Source organism: Tyto alba, unplaced genomic scaffold (assembly GCF_018691265.1).
Source record: "Tyto alba isolate M040663 unplaced genomic scaffold, T.alba_DEE_v4.0 Super-Scaffold_38, whole genome shotgun sequence".
Lineage (NCBI taxonomy): Eukaryota > Metazoa > Chordata > Aves > Strigiformes > Tytonidae > Tyto > Tyto alba.
In genome coordinates this window covers 30,865,499-30,883,258 of record NW_024881313.1, presented here as the reverse complement: position 1 = coordinate 30,883,258, position 17,760 = coordinate 30,865,499, and the positions used below count along the sequence as shown (strand labels likewise).

Genomic DNA, 17,760 nt, shown 5'->3' with positions numbered 1-17,760 from the left:
TGTGCCCCTTTTTTTTGCCTGGCCAGAATTGCTGCATGCCCGTCTGAGAGCTTGGGCTCAGGCAGCAAAATGCCCTGGAAGACCTACTGCACAGGTCAAGAGTGCAAAAGAGCTCCAGTACATTTACTGACCTTACTTTAACATTTTAAAAAAAATATACTTGAGCCATATAACAATTCTGGTCGGAAAGGACTTCAGCAGGTCATCTAGTTCAACCTCCTGCTGAAAGGAACTACTTTGCTTAGATAATAAATAAATAAAATTGACCATCAGTTACACACCAGATTCTTACCACGCTCCTGAAACCACCGACAGTTGCAGTGCTGGGACATCACAACTTTCCTCTCTGTGTCATTTCTTGCACTGAAGCTGAGGTGCTACACGCCCAGCTCTGAGGGCAGTTGGATTATGAAGTCCTGTCAGGAATGGGGACCCCGCTGTCCCCAAGCCACCAACCACCCTTACCACAGCCTGGGTGTGAAAGGTGGGAATCTTGCCTTGTCTGTCCTTGAACCTGTTTCTGTATGGATCTTAAAGGGAAGAATGATGACTATTAGCCCTTAATTACTTTGCAATAAAGTTTACAACTACCGAGGACTAGAAGAAACAACAGGGGAAGACAGGTTGACTTCACTTTGGTAGCATCTGAGGAAATAGCCTGCTCAAATTGGATTCCACCGTAGGTGACTGGCAAGAAACATTCCCTGCAGATGGTGAGAATAGAGAGCATCACCTCTATCACATTAATAGAGAACTTTTCTCACAGAGCTGCCATCTAATCTGGCAGCCAAATTCACTGTATAACACTGAAAGTGGATTTTTTTACTTTACTTGCTTTGCATTTTTCAAATAATATATTTCAGGTGACTGAAACTATTGTGGAGAGCCTGACAGCCACAGAAATCAGTAGGAGAGCATACAGTGGTAAAGTTATATGCTTTGTTAAAATGTATAAAAACACCATTTCTTATTAAATAGCCTGACTCCTTCAGCAACCAGCTACAGCCACAAATAGGTCTGGGACCACCCAAAGTTTTGGTTCTTTTTATCAACTATAAAAAAGTACCATCCAACTTTCAGAGCTGGTTGGTTTAATCATTATATAAATGATTAAACTGATTAAAAATACCTCACAGGAAACCATTTTTGTATTCATCTCTTGGTTGAGAAAATAACTGAAATAACCATATTGGTAATTGTATTGGCAAACACTGCTCTTAGATGAAGACTGGATGAACTAAATTGTGGCCCAAACAGTTTAAACTGTAGAGCAAATATTAATAAAAAAGTCTAGGGTTGGTTGAACCCAACAAATTAATACCAAATCCACCTGGAGGAGTGCCTTGCACAATTATTTCTGCTCTCTAACAAGATCTTGTGAATACATAGGCAGCATTCTTCTGCAGGTGCTGATCCAGTTAACCACTCGTCTTGCAGGACTGAATGAGGGTTTGATTTTGATCCAAGTCTGGAAAATGCAGACACCCGATCAGTACTGGCACTCCCAGGAAGTGTGCCATCCAGAAACACCTCTCCATGAGGGATTTCTGAAGATTGGCATGCTTTTACTTAGCTTTAGCTCCTTCCCATTGCTTAACAGAAGCCCTTTATTCTGCTAAAAGAGGAAGATATTTCTCCTAGGAAAAAAAACAGAACTGAATATAATTTTGTACTTAGTATCAATAAAGCTTATCCAGTGGGGTCCCTTCTAAATGCGGTAGGGAATGGGTGGTGTACTTCTGCATCTTTTATTTATGGCAGATGAAAACTGACTATTAGGAATTCAGACAATGTGTAGCTGTTAAAGAGGTAATTTCTAAGGCTGTTTTTCTGTAAGAGATAGAGGATCCAACACCCCCTTTCTTATTTACACAGTACATAGTTGCATTTTCTAGCAATATCTGCCTTACCAAGCAGGTGGAAGGACAGGAAAGAATGCCACACGTAAAAATCTGCTGGTTCTGAATCTAAGGCAATTAGAGTTCTAGGTCCTTTTGAAAATGCAATTAATAACTGATTAGTAAGCACTAGAATCATGACAATTTTTTCAACTGATCATTTTAAGAGAAAAAATTTTAGACACTTAAGTTGAACAAAGGACCTACTAATGCCTATGTGTAAATCAGTTCTAGACCAAGAGTCATGGAATTCCTCAGTGAAGTATCCACTTTCTCTCATGTAAAATCCAAAAATCTGCTACCACACCTTACAGCAAGGCTACCTAGGTTAGAGTAGTCAGCATACATAACTAATGTAAAAATTCACCTCATTGTATTACCAAATGGACAGGGATGTGCAACTGAGAGGAAAAGGGAAGGTGTGTGTAGAGGGAAGCACCACACTGACTTCCATATGAACCATTTATTGAATAAATACATGCATCATAATGTAGAATTACATGAGCAAAAAAGGCAATCTGTACAAAATTGATTACCCTTTGTTCTCATTTCAACTCTCACCATTTGCTGCAGCTCTGATAAAGGATTCAAGACAGAAAATTAAAATTCTCTTAATCCAAATTCAAGCGATATGCATGCTGATTTGAGTTCTGGTTATACCACTGCTATAATTATAAGAAAGCTGGTTTTCTTGTCAGTGAAGCAGAGTAATTCTAAAAACAGTTTCAATAGTAGAGAACATGGGTTGGTACATACAGGTAACAAAGCTTATTTTTAGCCATTTCTTAAACATCTTCATATGTTCATATTTTAAGGCACAGGATAAACAAAAACTACATGAAAAGCTATCAGTTGATATTGAATACATTGACTTGATAATGAGGTGCAGTTTTTGCCCAGAGGAAAAGTGATGTTTGTCCTTCCTAATTCCATATAAACAGCATAATCAGAATTTGGTAACTATGATACAGACATTTGTTTCCACTATCAAAAGAATCAATCTCATTTAGGCAGTCATATTCTGATCCAAATTCACTCAGGAGAACGATTCTAAAGAGTTTGGCATCCAGGACTGATTACAGTCAATGGGAATTACTGTTGCTGAATTTAAATGACAATTCAGTCTCTTCATTTTCAATTCCTAAATGGGAACTAGTCTCTAGATGAACCTATCCCTAATTTTAGGTCGTGAGCTATTTTGGAAACCTGTCCTATATACTTTATTCAGTTACTCACTTTGTGCTGTCATCTCACATTTACCCAAACACAGCATCGTTTTTCCCCTTGAGACTTTAGAAGACAGAGTGTGCACATTTTTAAGTGCAGAGTCTTCTAACATCTGTCCCCAGGCTTCACTTAAGACTTGAAACACTGAATCAGTTTAACAGCCCATTTGTTGGCTATGGATCAAACTCTGGGGAGTCACTGGCCAAGATGTACAGCAAAAGTCCTTCCACTTCAGGCTGAGCCAAGGCAAAAGACAATTTTGCTGAACTGCTGTGCTTAGACCTCCTTTATTTAGATCAGCTTTTGCTTTCTGCATTTTCATTGCATTAACAATATTTCTCTGTCTTTCCATTCTTAACATGTTAATGGAGAACTAGCAAAGAAAAATATGTTTCATAATATATTACATTTTATATGAATAGATGAGTGTGTGTATATTTATATATATCAATACTCATACATTCCAATATAGAGTGAAGCCTTCAAATGGAAATGTTTTCTTACAAAGAACCTCTCTCTACTGCCCAGTCCAGCAGAAAGTAACAGCAGCAAAATCTACAATGTAAGTTTGTTTGCTAAAATTGTCTTGTATAAAATGTGGCAATAAGTAGGCCATCACTGTATAGAGGTGTATGCATGCATGTTACACACATCCATGACAAATGTTCATATTAAACTGAATTTAGACAAACTGAGTCAATTCTTAAACTTGAAAAAGACAAAAAGCTACATGTATGGTAGGCACTTTGGTACATCTAGTAATGTAGGCATATTCTACATCTAGAATTAAGGTTCTGTCAGTAATCTTACAATAAAGCTAATTTCTGGAGTTTATTATTCTGCTTTAAAATTCTTTCTTGGCTGAGAGATCATTCTAGAATCTTAGCTAAATAATATAGTTTGTCTAATTGCATACTTATCCAAGAATGAGGGCGTTGGCTCTGAAAGAGCTGAACTGTTCTCTTGGATTCTTAATGCACATATTTGTAACAGTCTGAGAAAACTTACCAGAAAAATCAGTTCTGAATACAAAAAAAATTCCCCATAATTCATACAATTAGAGTTATGAGCTCAGCTGTCTAGGCTGACACTCTCCCTTCAACTCGCAACTGTCTATCAGTTTGTGCTAATTGTATCACTGCTGTAGTGTTGCAGCAGACTATGGCAATGCTTCAGTAGAATGCCATGATTTCTCAAGAAAGGTGTGTGGACCACTGAAGTGCATTTTTTCATGCACCAAACATACTAAGTAGCAATGAAGCAACTGTAAAGACAATCTGTTTCAACTCACTTTCAAACTTTCTTACCTACTGGTGTTCCATTTTAGTATTACAGAAAGTATATCATAATATACTATTTAGCACAGTATTGTATAATAAAAATAACGTATGTCTTGTATGTATGCCTACTATATGAACTTACATTGAAAGCTGATTTGTATACCTTATAAATCAGTGAAACATGGCAGTAAGGACAGTTTTAAGTGGTTATTTGTTTATAATACAGAAAAATCCATGTCCTCATACCTTTAAAAGGTCACATGTCTAGTACTGTAGAGTACAGGAATAAATAACAAAATCCAAGTGAACCTGTACAATAAAACTGTACTGTCTGTTGTGTATACTCCATTAAATGAAAACTCAGATTTAGAAACCAATTCATGGACCTCATCCTCTATTTATACAATATTTATAGAATCCTTTTTGTTTATAATGTTCTATAGCATGATTTTCCAATAATACATTTATATATAAATATTAAAATGTTAATGTTTTGTACATTTTAAGCCAGCCACACTGGGCCAGAAACACAATAAAGTAAAAATGGTTTTCTGCAGCTTTTTGAAGAATATCACAAAATGATTAAGACCATTGTGCTGCAAAGACAAAAGAGGTTCATCTGAAGAAATAACATGCATTTAGCAGAAAATATCTATATCCTTTATCTATTTTTCTTCTGAATTCAAACCAGCATGAAAGAATTATAAAAAAATAGTGTATATTTACAGGGTACAGTATACCTTGATGAGATATAAAACAAGGCAAGAAAACAGCAGAACATAATCTTTTCACTTTCTAATAGGTACAGCCATCATAAAGATCAATTTAAACACCAAAGGTTACTTTACTGTACTATTGCACATTACAGTAACACAGAAAATTGTTTAGCAAATTAAAATACAAACTTTAACAATGAGAAAGGCTTTATCTACATAAAATAACCAAGTGTTATAAAATTATTGGGGATGTGTCTAAGAACTAAATCAGTAAAGCTATAAAAATAATATTGGTACATCTGTGAGAACAATGCTTTAAAAATATATAAAGGTTGGCAAAACTATGTGTGGGGAATTCCCGGTATCCATGGGCCTAACTTGCACCATGTGGCCTTGTACCATCTTCCGTTAAATCATACCTGAAAAAAAATCAAGGAAAAGTTTCTTTACATTTAGCATGTATTATTTAAACTATTAACACACTAGTTATTAGTATGTAGTATTATTGATAAAGGAAATATTACACTTACCACTGGGTCCAGCCTTTAGCAAGTTCTTCAGATGCCAGAGGTATTAATAACTGTGGAAAGTGAAATTAGCAATCAATGCATTATGTGTGTCTTTTATTTTAGGTCTTAAAATCTGTCAATCTCATAAACTACAGTATAAGTAATGCCATTATTAAAAAAATGTATTTTACATCCTTGTCATCATAGCTATGTGCTATCTGATCAACTTGCAGTAAAGTTTCAAGTTGCTGGTTTTGACCTAAAAATCTATACCATTTAGGGATACAGTCCCCAGAGCACCTCACAGGCTTGAATTCTGAACATGGCATGTCTTGGCAATGGCAATCAGGTGATGAGTTTATGCTGACAGCCTTCCTGGTAAACAGTAAAATTAAGAACACCATTCACCTCGAACTGATCATGACTCCGATATCTCTCAGCCTCTTTACAGAGCTCAGACATGGCAATTTGCAAGTGTGTTGGAATGTAGTGTTCCTTTTCGCATGCTCCAAATCACGTGGAGGAAATAGAGTGATTTACTGAGTGCTTATAGAAAAGTGAAGCTGTAAACGCAATAGCTGGTTTTGGCACTGGGAACATCTCTAGCAGTAGTTCCTTCCCATGGATTTTACAATCTGGAATTTTAATTACGAAACATATATTTGTTCTGTGTGCTTCTCTAAGTACTCTAGCTTGTCGTTTTTTGTCTGAACATCTTCTGAGATATCACCTGTTTTCTGCTAGTTATTTTCTTTCTCTGACTGTATGATTAGTAAGTCTGACATGCAGGTTTCCTTTGTTACTGGCAGCCTCAAAACTCACCATCCTCTAGAAGACACTACTGCCTCAACTTTTTATGTCTGTCTCCGCAGTTTGTTCCTCCCCTTACTAAAGCTTGACATTTAAACCATCTGTAATTTTAAAAGCTTTGTGCCTGAATCAGGTGCTTCAGTCAACACTAACAAGCTCATATCACTTGGGGATCTTAGTCTTTCATAGTAACATGCTGTATTAACAGAATTTGCTTGTTGTCAACTTACTTTGCCAAGCAGCCCTTTATCTTTGGACAAGAAACCACCACTGTTCTTCACTGCTACATCTAGTGTTCTTCTCTGTACTTCAGGCAGGGAAACACTGAAATCAAATCTGACAGACAAAGTGGTGCTTTAGAGAGAATTTTGTACCTAAAGTGCAAGTTCAGCTCCTACAGCTAAACAACAATTCAAATCATAGCCAAACCATCCCCCCTCCCCAAATAAAAAATGAGGTCCAAGATAAATGAAGAAAAAAATCCCCATGTTTTGCTTTCTTCAATACTATGATCAGTATCAACATCAACTGTTTGACACTTCTATTTCTTTTCGTCTCTAGAAGCCACTGGTAAAACAAAACAAACAAAACCCAAACCAAATAAAACAAGGAAAAGGTGACTGACTCTACAGAGAACAGAATGATACTACACTGATAGTTCAGTATCATGGTTCTCCAAAAAGGGATTACTGATCTTTGGTCCTCAATAACCAGAGCTCTCTTTCCTGGCACACCAAGGAAACCTATCAACTTTTACGGAAGAATGCATCTTGTTTGTTAGATCTGAAACTTACAGAAAGTGAGAGCAATATTATACCACAATCTACATCTATTTGTCACTACAGTTACAGTTTTATTGCTTTGCAATATAGTTTACTTGGAAAGGCACAGTAAAACAAATCTATTACATGGAATAAGCAGGAAAGTGCTGCACTACCAGGAAAACATACCAGAGCCTCTAAACTAATGATTTACAGATTTCCTTTAGATAGAATGGACTGAAGTTTTTACCAAATTAACTTTGTCTGTAGAGAAAGGTCGTCTTTATTGGAAAGTGATGGGTGGGGGAGTAAGGAGTACATATGTGAGAGAAACTACCATCAAAAAGCTGAGTGCAAAGATAAGGATTTTTATGCAATATAATGTTGCACAAGCTTGCACAACTTCCAACCTGTGGGCCAGGATACAAGCGATGAGGAAATTTCCTGCCTTCCTGGATGCTGAGAAGTGCCACCAACTAGACTGACTGATCAGTTTGATCATGCATAGACACTGGCTGGCCAGTCCCACCAAGGAGGCAGCACCTATCAGCCAGGTGATCGGCCAGACAGAACTGACACGCTCCTGGCTGGAAGGGTTACCAACAGCATTGGCCAGCTAAAAGGCACTTATGTTCTGACCGCCTGCCAGAAGAGAACACACAGCTTCTTAGCTACGAGCACAAAGCTGGGGTAACAGACATAGGATAAAGCAGAAAAGAAGAGAAGTGGCTGGTAACAGTAAGAAGAGCTATAGTGATAACAGAGCTCCTAAAGCAGAAGAAAAAGGTATGATCAAGTCTGGTGGTGACAACTGAGTTTCAACAGCTCATCCATTTGGGTAAGCTGAGAAACCTTGATTTGACAGCTTTGTATTTACATGATATAAAACTACTACACATAGTTTAGAACATACATTTGATCAAACACCGGATTTAACGTCTTCTTTGATACATGTGTTTTTCTTCTTCCTGATCGTCTCTTATCAGGCAATAAATACATTCGCACATATGGATCAGATCCTTCTTCTGAAAATGCTATTAGATTTCTGTGAACAGCGAAGAACAAGGAAAACCACTTAGAAAATAAATGAGACGCTGCTGAACGTAAGTATCTACACTACTGTCACTTAATTTAGTGCGTGAATCAGTTGTGGGATATCCTGCACAAATTACGATGCGCAGGATCCAGCACACAGATAACAGCAATGGAAAAGAAAAACTAAAAAAAAAAAAAAAAAAAAAAATGCTAAGCAGTGACTTGTACAAGATCAGATAAATGGTGAATAGACAGCAGAGGTGGGAATACAATGTTTCTTAAATTCCAGTTGAAAGTTTAGATATGACTTTCCAAAAATCAAGTGTTTTTACCATTCCATGAAAAATTCAGTCTCTTGGAGATAGCTTTCAGACACTCCTGATAAAAATCTACAGGCCATTTTCATTTAAAATCTGACAGAGGAACAATAGACAAATACAAAATCACAGCAAAATCTTCAACAAAATTTTTACAGTTTCTGAGTACAGCTCTCTGTGGTTTTGTATTAACACATAAGTACAAGCACTATGTTATCTTAAAAATAAAAAAGATCATCCAGATGACCAATTTAAAAGGATAAGTCAAGATATAACAAAGTTTACAAAGAAAAAAAACAGATGCAAAGAAATTAAATTGGGTATTTTACGCTTACCTGCAGGAATGCACTACCACAATCAGTTTGTTCCTTTGTGAACTATGACGAATTGTTAGCTGAATCTGTCCTAATGGAGACTGCCCGAGAGTTGTTCCACTGCAGGAAGAAGCAGAACATTATGCTTAGTTTTTAAAATGCATATTTGAAGTAAGACCTAACTGAAATCTATACTGAGTAGTTTTCCCAGAAATCACGTATTTATTATCCATTTAACTGTTCACTAGACCAATGTGAAAGAAGAGAGCACGCAATAGCATGTGAGCATATCTTCATCAGTTTCTTGTATTTCAGTTCCTTGACCAGCAGCTCTACTCTCCAAAACAAACTAGGCATTCTTGTCATCTTACAGGTCAGCTGTTCTTCAGTACTTTGAAAATCATCATCAGTAAAGAATTTGCTTACCCTAAAATAAACATTAAAGCAGTATCTAGGAAACTGGAAGGAATCAGGGTGCAAACTGCAATGAGAACTTCAGTGACATGCTACTCTTACCTACAGCCAGGAACCAATTAGAAGACCAGCTCATTCTTTTATAAATTCTCTAACACAGAAATACAGATATTCTTGGCTTTAAAATAGTAATACTTAAACACACTTACTGTCTTAAAAGCTCAAATCACAGTATAAACACAGCCATTTTACTTTTCCGTAGCTCATGCCACATCAAAAATAACATTAGAAGCAACTGACACTTACAAATACAGGTCAGGTCATGCTTAAATAAAAAGCAAGGACCATGTCTAAGAATTTCTGTTTTAAAGAATGACCAGTATTTACAGAGTTCCCTCATCTCTATGAAACACTTATTTTAGTTTGAGTAAAGTGACTGATTATTTTCCATTTCACACAGGACAGTATATGGCATGCTTGGCATTTCTCAACCACCTGAAGAATACCTTAACTTCAAGAGAGAGGCATGCCTCTTCTGTGAATAGCTACTACAAATTGATTGCTCCATTCAGATTCCCAAATCATTCACTTTAAAAATTAGAATGAGGCATTTCAGTTCAGTATTTTCTTTGTTAAAATTAAAAAAAGTAAAATAAAATTGGGATATCTAAAAGCATGGGGCCTGCAATAAAGGAACTCCTTAGCTAGAGCTTTACCACTTATCAAATGAGAAACTATGGAATTTGGGTATTAAATAAGCAGTAGAAATTTCAACATTTATCACCATTAACAAAAACTGGAGCACACAAGCAGGTGGTGAAGGAAATGGGTTTGTACAAACTGAAGAGACAGCCAACAGTAGATTCAGTTGCAGTCTTTCACTACTTAAAACAGACATTATAGAGATGACTAAGTCAGGCTCCTCATGGCTGTGCACAGTAAAAGAACAAGAGGCTGCAGTCAAGTTGCAGCAAGATAAATTTCAATTGGAAATAAGGAAGAAATGTTTTCACAGTGGAGTGGTTAAGCACCAGAATTGCTGAGAAAGGTTATAGAACCTCTGTCCTGGGAGATGCTCAAAACTTGTTTAGACAAGGCCCAAGAAATCTGATCTAACTTTGAAGTGCGAGTTGTTTTAAGCAGAGGGCCAACCAACCTCCAGAGGTTCCTTCCAACCTATATTTTTTTATTGATTCTATAAACTCTGATAGAAAAAAAGATGGATCAGTTCAACCCGTTACAAATAAAAAATCAGAGTCTTTCTGCTTAGATTCACAGAGAAGCTACATGAATAGGGAATTAATGGTTTCCACTGTCCTGTTCAGAGCAGAATGGTTGCTCAGCTATCTTTACTGGCAAGTACAGTTGCCCTTTGAGGCAATTAAAAAAAATAGAGAATTTAAGAAAGCATGGTTACAGCAATTCTCATTAATTGAATAGTAACTGACTGTTCATTTAACATTCTTTATAGTTAACTCTGAGGAATTTTAGAAGGCCAGCTATACTCAGCTTCATCGGCTTAATATTAATGAGAACAGGATTCAGTGGTGAAGCAGGCAACTATTGCCCTGAAATGTTGTATCAAAAAATATCCTTTGTTCTTGTCATCCCACTCTCTCCAGCACTACACAGTGTAGCTACAAGAACAAGGTGGACCTTATCTTGCAGATCATCACAACAGTAAGGTAACTTCTAATTGCAGAATCTGTCTACCAAGAGGAAGCAGAAAATCACAATGACTGATTTTCAAATGTCAGGCTCAAGCTGCAACAGGAAAAACTGCTACTGAAATGCAAACTCAGTACTCTGGCTGCTCTGATGCCATTTTTTATAAATCAACTAGACGCATTACAAAAACAAGTAATTAACACTGTACTTTTCAAGCTGTCGTAGTCTTTGCCGCAGCTCCTGGGTGGCGATAGGCAGAGATATGTCTGAGGCTATGCTAGGAGTGGGTTCTTTGACCGAGAGGTGACTGGGAGAATAAGAGAAGTTAGAGGCATGAAGACTGGAGGAACTTCGGCTGAGATCTGTTGGCCACTGTGGGCTGGCATTGGGAGGCTGACTTTTTTCAGCTGTATCAGTCTTTTTATCACTATCAGTCACTGGGGAAGCTGGAACAGGTTTGTTTGAATCAGGTGGTGGCGAGACAGGAACCTGAGGCTTAAAAGATGATTTTCTTGCATCTTTGGAAAGAGATGGCCTTTTCACTTGGGCTGAGTGTTGATGATCTGGAGATCTTGATTGCTTTTCAAGAGAAAGGACCTAAATACAGTAAAAATACATATAATATTACTATTTCCCAGTACAAAAACAGGAACAAACTTGTTTCTACAAGACTACTGGTTGATGACAAGTTAAATTCAGACACTGCAGCAGGACCAAACATATTCACACTTCTACTCATTCACTCTACAGTAAGAAACCTTTTGCACAGCAGAACACAGCTTCATCTTCTCTGGGGAAACTGCAGTAACTACAAAACAATATGAAATCCTCCATTCATTTAGAATTATTCTTCTCATTATTCCCTTCCCATAGGCTACACATTTCTGGTGCAAGTGCTATATACTTTGCAGCTCTAGCCACCTGGAAAATATTCTATATTTTTTTTCTTCTCATCTTTTGAAATTTAATCCTACATCACAAGTTCTTCTCACTCATTATCCTCGCTTACTTCTTTACAGGTTGCTTTCATTTATTAATGACAAGTAAGCAAGAAAGTGCTTTAGAAAAGAACAAATAACAGAAGTTAGCAGAGGTTTGACAGTGTTTGCAAAGAGATATACTATCTCATTAAACCAAATAATTTAGCTGGAGAAAAAGACAAACCAACTTTCAAGTATGGAAGTTTTGTCTTCAAAACTCCAATGTGCTTGAAAGTTGGTCTGAATTTTTCTAGTACTAAAAAGGTACTTCCTTTCCCTATAAAGTTTATTATTTTTAAACGATCATGACCTCAGTTCCATTTCTGTAAGATAAAGGTGATTTCACTGATCAGTAGCCTACTGAGTCATAAAAAGACTTGAAAGAATTCAGATTCTAAACATGATTTCCAAACCTAAAACCATGGGGAATATCAGTCCTAATTAATGCAGCTGATTACTGTTTCATTCTGAGAATTTTCAGGTTTTGAAATAGAATGTATTCAGATTAGAAGTTAACTTTGTGTATTGATAGCACTGCCACAACTAAGGATACTTGGCATTGTGACACCCATGGAACTGTACTATCCTCTTCATAAAGCTAGAAGACCAGAAGTCACAATATTATTAAATATGCTTTAAGATATTTACAATGGGAGAAGTTTTAGAGTACCCTGAGTGCAATCTTCATGTTTATAGTGCTGTTTGGACCGGAGTTGCTCAGGTGGAACCGCTGATGCATAGTTAAATCTTCACTCTCTAGCAACTGGCTTAGAGGCAATTTGAAGTTCCCCAAAGAACACTGGTGCTGTTCATCCCTCACCTGAAGGAACACAGAAGCTAAGTCATTTTGTATTATCTGCTTTGTAAGAAATCAGAGAAAGTAAAGGAAATGACAGTTTTATTTAAAACCAAAAAATCCAAACAATATCAAATGTGGTTTGTTCTTAAACCAAATTTCCCTGATCATAAGAGTACTTTACATCGAAGAAGGAAATAGCAAATATACTCAATGCCTAGTTTCTTCATTCCTACCTTCTATAGCAAAAGCAAGACAGAAAACTAGCTACCACATCTATATCAATCTGACCCTTGATCAAATTAACTACATGGTTTCCAAATGTTTTGTGTGCAAATAAATTCCCACAACTGTTAGAGGAATAGTAATGAGGACAGTCCTCACTTACACTTCACTCTCTCTGAACTATGTAAATGACATTTCAGCAGTGTAAAGGGATACAGTATTTGGATAAAGCAAAGACTTCATTCTGACAAGAGAGGAAACAAATCAGCCATACATAACAGCAACTTCTCCTAGCAGTTAAGACTGTTAAGGTTTGGAATAGGTATAAAAAGTAACCCTTTCTTCTTTTTTTTTTTTTTTTTATTTCTTTTCCTTTTTTTAAGTAAGACAATCATCAACTATGTTCTGGTGAGAGGCTGGTTATAGTATTTCTTCCTTTTGGTAGCAAATGAAAATGAACGTTTCATATCCTGGTCTTAAACACTAAGTATCATTTTAATGGTGTTCACAATACATTCAGTCTCATTTCATAATAGCCTGCAATGTCTGACTGTTACTACTGAAATGTCTTAGAAAATAAAGGTATCTAAAGAGAGTGAGACAACATACCTCAACTTCAAGATCTTGTCTTTTGGGATTGTGTACAAAGAAAGTAAAGTTTTCCTCCCATACTGGTTCATTGGTCTTGTATCGAATCTGAAGTTAGATAACAGGAAGTATACAAATTATGAAACATTTTTATTTCATAATAAAGCCGGTGTCAAGAGTTGAATACATTTTTCATTTTGGCTTTTCAAAATTTATGTCTGAAACCTGACGTATTTAAACAAAAGGCCTAGTGGGATCTACCCAAGGCATATATAACATTACATATAAAATTATACACAGGACATGTAATAAAATGTTTTACATTGAAGTTGCTGTATGTAAAGTAAAAGTCCTGCTAAAGAACCTTTACTTCACACCAGCCTATGAACAAATGCAAGGTCTTCAGACTGGCACATTCTCTCTGTTCTCGTACTTTTCTATAAGGGCTGAACATACTCAATGAAACTCCTAGAAACTAGTATTTTTCTTTCTAACGTCCACGTAGCCATGTAGAAGATCTCACTGCAAAATCTCAGTACTTTCAGCAAACCATTAACTGTCAAGGAAGAGAGAGACAAAAGTACTCATAAAAAAAAAAGCTATCTCCAGGAACAAAGGATTTGAATTCTACCTCCATTCTCTCATAGGTATCAACATTAAAACTGTATATAAGACCTGGTTCATGCTTTGTGACAATTTTTGGCAGGGTATGAAGAAACCAAACTAGATGTCCTCTCTTTCTGGCTCACTGACACTTTTACTTAAAAAAAAAAAAAACGCAGCACACTCAATACTGCATATATCTACCTATCTAGGTATTACTTCACTGTTGCTATTTTATTTTAAAGAGCTGTTTTGAATGACAGGCATCTGTTACAGACCACCCAATTAGGAAAAAAGAGATGGATGATACCTTCTTCAGACAACTCAAAGCTGTCTCAGGTCTGCAGAACCAGGTTCTCACTGAGAGCTTCAACTACTCTAATGTTTTCTAGGAAAACAGCACAGTGGTGAATGAGCAATTTAGAGTTTGTGCTAGGAAAACACACAGTGTCACAACAGTTACGCTCGTTCTCAATCACTGGATGTGTTGACTAGGAGTGGTGGTGTTCTGAATCTACCACTTACAAATGAGGAATATTGGTTTGCAGATGTGACTGTCAACAGCAACCCTGGCTACAGTAACCTTAAGATCACAGAGCTTAAGATCCGAAGGATCAGGAAAACAAATAGCAAATTAAAAGCCATGGACTTCAGAAAAGCAGATTTCAACTTGCTCTGGGAACTGTTAGAAGGGATTCCACGAGGGCAAATGTGCTCAGGAGTGCTACTGGACACCCTTCTCAAGGCACAGAAGCGGCCCACAACTCAAACCAGAAAAAGCAGCAGACATAACAAAGCAGCCTGGCTTAACTACAAGCTCCTGAGACCCACACAGCACACTGGCTAATCTAAGGCCCCACCTCAAGGAGGAGGTTCAAGCAGATGGTCTTCAGTGGTCCTTTTCAACCTGAGCATTTCTCTGAGTCTCTAAATGTTCAAATCTTGATGAGTTTGCTGTTTGCCCACACTGTTATTTATATAATCACTACTGTAGAAATCCCAGTTGCAGATCAGAACCTACTGTGGAAGGACGTCTACAAATAGTCAAAAATCTGGTCTACTACACAGACAATTTAAATTGAGTAAGCACCCATTCAATCCTTGGCTTCTTGTTGGCAATTTCAGTTCTGGTTGTAACTTTTATTGCAGTGTATATGCTCAAAAGCTTGATAGCCAATGCCAAGCACCCAGAGCCACCAAATGTTTGTAGACAGAGAAAAGTATAAAAAGTAGGAACTTACCTTACTTTCCTGTGCCTTGTGTCCAACTGACAGCAAAACAAGCGGGTTGGGATTGCTGTTTATTTTCTTTCCTGACTGGTAAAGAAAAAGCAGAAACTTTGCCTTCAGAATAAAGCAAAACCTCTCTTCTCTGAAACTTAAATGTTGCATCTTAAAAATACAAATCATGTGCATTCTACCATATGCTTATCTATTATTCTCAGTATTCTCAGTCTTGAATGGCAGACTGGCTATAGTAACTGCTGAACACACTAACATGAAGGTGTCCAACTACCCTAAATACTCTGAAGCAAAACACTACAAAATAACAGGAGTTTTAGACTCCTTTCTGCTTTCTTTGAATTAAACTGGTAAGGTGCAAATTCTTATCATTTAATGAGCATTACAACTCCCAGAGCTAATGAAACATAGTTAAAACTGCAAAATAAATATTGCATGCAGTTAGGAGATACAGACAAAGCACAAGCTTACTTTATTTACAGTGCAGTAGTATTATTACATTGGATGTAATATCTGAACATTGATATTCCCTGCCTTTTCAGTTTGGGGAGAAAGAAGATGCACTATAATGTACCTGATGTATATTTCTACAGTTTACCAAATGCTCTTTATTAGAGAATCAACCATCTGCCATATCTGAGCCTTGCTCACCAGCTGTATAGCATTACATCAAACTGTGAAAATAAATATCAGCTCAGAAAGGAATTATATATACAAAGGAACATTCCCAACTACATGTTTCTTTCACAAAGTTTCAATTAACCTAACAAAAATTTAAGTCAAAAAGAAAAGTTAGACATGAAAGTTAATCATCTCAAGCAGGTGTTAATGCAGTTTTAAAGGCCTAGAAAATATAGTATACACGGTTAATAAAATATTTTGAATTCTATCATGTAGGAAATTGTACAGATGTAAACAAAAGTTAGTTAAAATCTGCTTAATGCATGTAAGGCCACGATGACAACCAAGTGACTAAAATATTTTCTATTTTTAAATTAAGAATGTGCATATTTTAGATATTTTGGGATCTGAACTTACATTTTGGACATCATACTTCCACTAATATTACTTGACTTCAATGTGACACACTGCTTATAACCATATTTTCCTTTAGAAAACAAGCTGTTAAGAAAGCACTCCTTTCTTGGATGAATGCCGCATTTCTTTTTTTCATGATTTCTAATTCAAAATATTTAGCTCTAAGCAAAGACAACAGAATACAAAGGTATAAGGAACAGAAAGTAAGCCAGATTATACTCCAACTGATAGTGGTTAAAAATGGTAGGTGACGTAGGTTTCACTTTGTCTGTAAAAAGATGCCTGAAACTCCCTTTTCTTCATAAAATGATGAAGCTAGAGAAGTTGTCAAAAAGACCCTGTTGCTTATGCTGATATATAAATAATTTTAATTCATGCTAAGTAGCAATATGTACACACACATATAACACACCTCTAACAGCTTCTACTGAGAGATTTGCTGTTGACAGCCTATTAGAGACTGCCTCTTATCCAAGTTCCCCGAGCTGAGAACTTGGCTTATGCCTTCCACATTTGCCTCTCAACTCTATGTCTTCCATATCAAAAAGCTGGGCTAAATTTATTTAGCATTTATATAAAAGATGTAAAGCCTTATAAAAACATCTAGCAGAAACAAGATTATTTCAGACATGTCAGAGGTTGATTTTATTGGTTAGTCATTCAGAATTGACCAATAAAGTATCACTCAGTATGTAAAAGATGTCTTAGCTTTCATGTCAGCTTTGTTCTTTAGTTACTACTTCAAATTAGTTCTCAGGACTATTTTTTTTCCCCAGTCTTCTAAAGTAGTCTATACTCTATTCAACTGATCCAAAATTCAAATTCTCACAGACCACAGTATTTTACCAATGTCTTGACTGCTTCTTGAAACCAAATTGAAGTAAAATGGAATTGCACTAAATATGTAACTGGTAACAAAAATTCCATCCACTGTTGGAAGAGAAGTGTTCCAGGCATTTGTGCATTCCAATTACTTCTGTGACCTTAAACGGACAACTATACTAGTTTTACCTTTAGGGCTTTCTGAACAGCAGCCTTCTTCAAGCCATCAGGGTTAAATTCTAATGGATTATGCTTTTAAGTCAGGAGAGAATGAACATAGGAAGGGTTAATAAGTCAAGCAATGAAGCAATTTCACTAGGTTAATCAATTATGAAATGACAACATAGGACAAAGCAGGGGAAAAAAAAAAAATCAGGCTAAAAAAACCCAAAAGCCTTTCAAACAAAGCAGTGATGGAACCACAACAACAACAACAAAACGAATGATAAAACTTTTTTTCTTTTCCTCTTGTTGTCTCTGCATGTTTGAATTCTGCTTTAAAACTAATATACTCACTT

At 36.5% G+C, this 17,760-nt stretch overlaps 1 protein-coding gene across 4 annotated transcripts in view; it reads right to left on the bottom strand.

Moving 5' to 3' along the window:
• Nucleotides 1-2,346: 2,346 nt before the first annotated feature.
• The window catches only part of ESYT2 (extended synaptotagmin 2), an 86,299-nt gene continuing 70,885 nt past the window's right edge, over nucleotides 2,347-17,760 (bottom strand). For 3 of the 4 annotated variants that reach the window (XM_042801896.1, XM_033009694.2, XM_033009695.2), the window contains 10 exons: nucleotides 17,432-17,494; nucleotides 15,383-15,457; nucleotides 13,560-13,646; nucleotides 12,600-12,749; nucleotides 11,158-11,546; nucleotides 8,889-8,987; nucleotides 8,115-8,246; nucleotides 6,671-6,776; nucleotides 5,652-5,701; nucleotides 2,347-5,540 (listed from right to left, as the gene is read on the bottom strand). In XM_042801896.1, the coding sequence (XP_042657830.1) occupies nucleotides 5,495-5,540; nucleotides 5,652-5,701; nucleotides 6,671-6,776; nucleotides 8,115-8,246; nucleotides 8,889-8,987; nucleotides 11,158-11,546; nucleotides 12,600-12,749; nucleotides 13,560-13,646; nucleotides 15,383-15,457; nucleotides 17,432-17,494 (1,197 nt within the window). In that variant the 3' untranslated portion in view covers nucleotides 2,347-5,494. The remainder of the gene's footprint in view (nucleotides 5,541-5,651; nucleotides 5,702-6,670; nucleotides 6,777-8,114; nucleotides 8,247-8,888; nucleotides 8,988-11,157; nucleotides 11,547-12,599; nucleotides 12,750-13,559; nucleotides 13,647-15,382; nucleotides 15,458-17,431; nucleotides 17,495-17,760) is intronic. The other variant, XM_033009696.2, reaches the window with a different exon arrangement.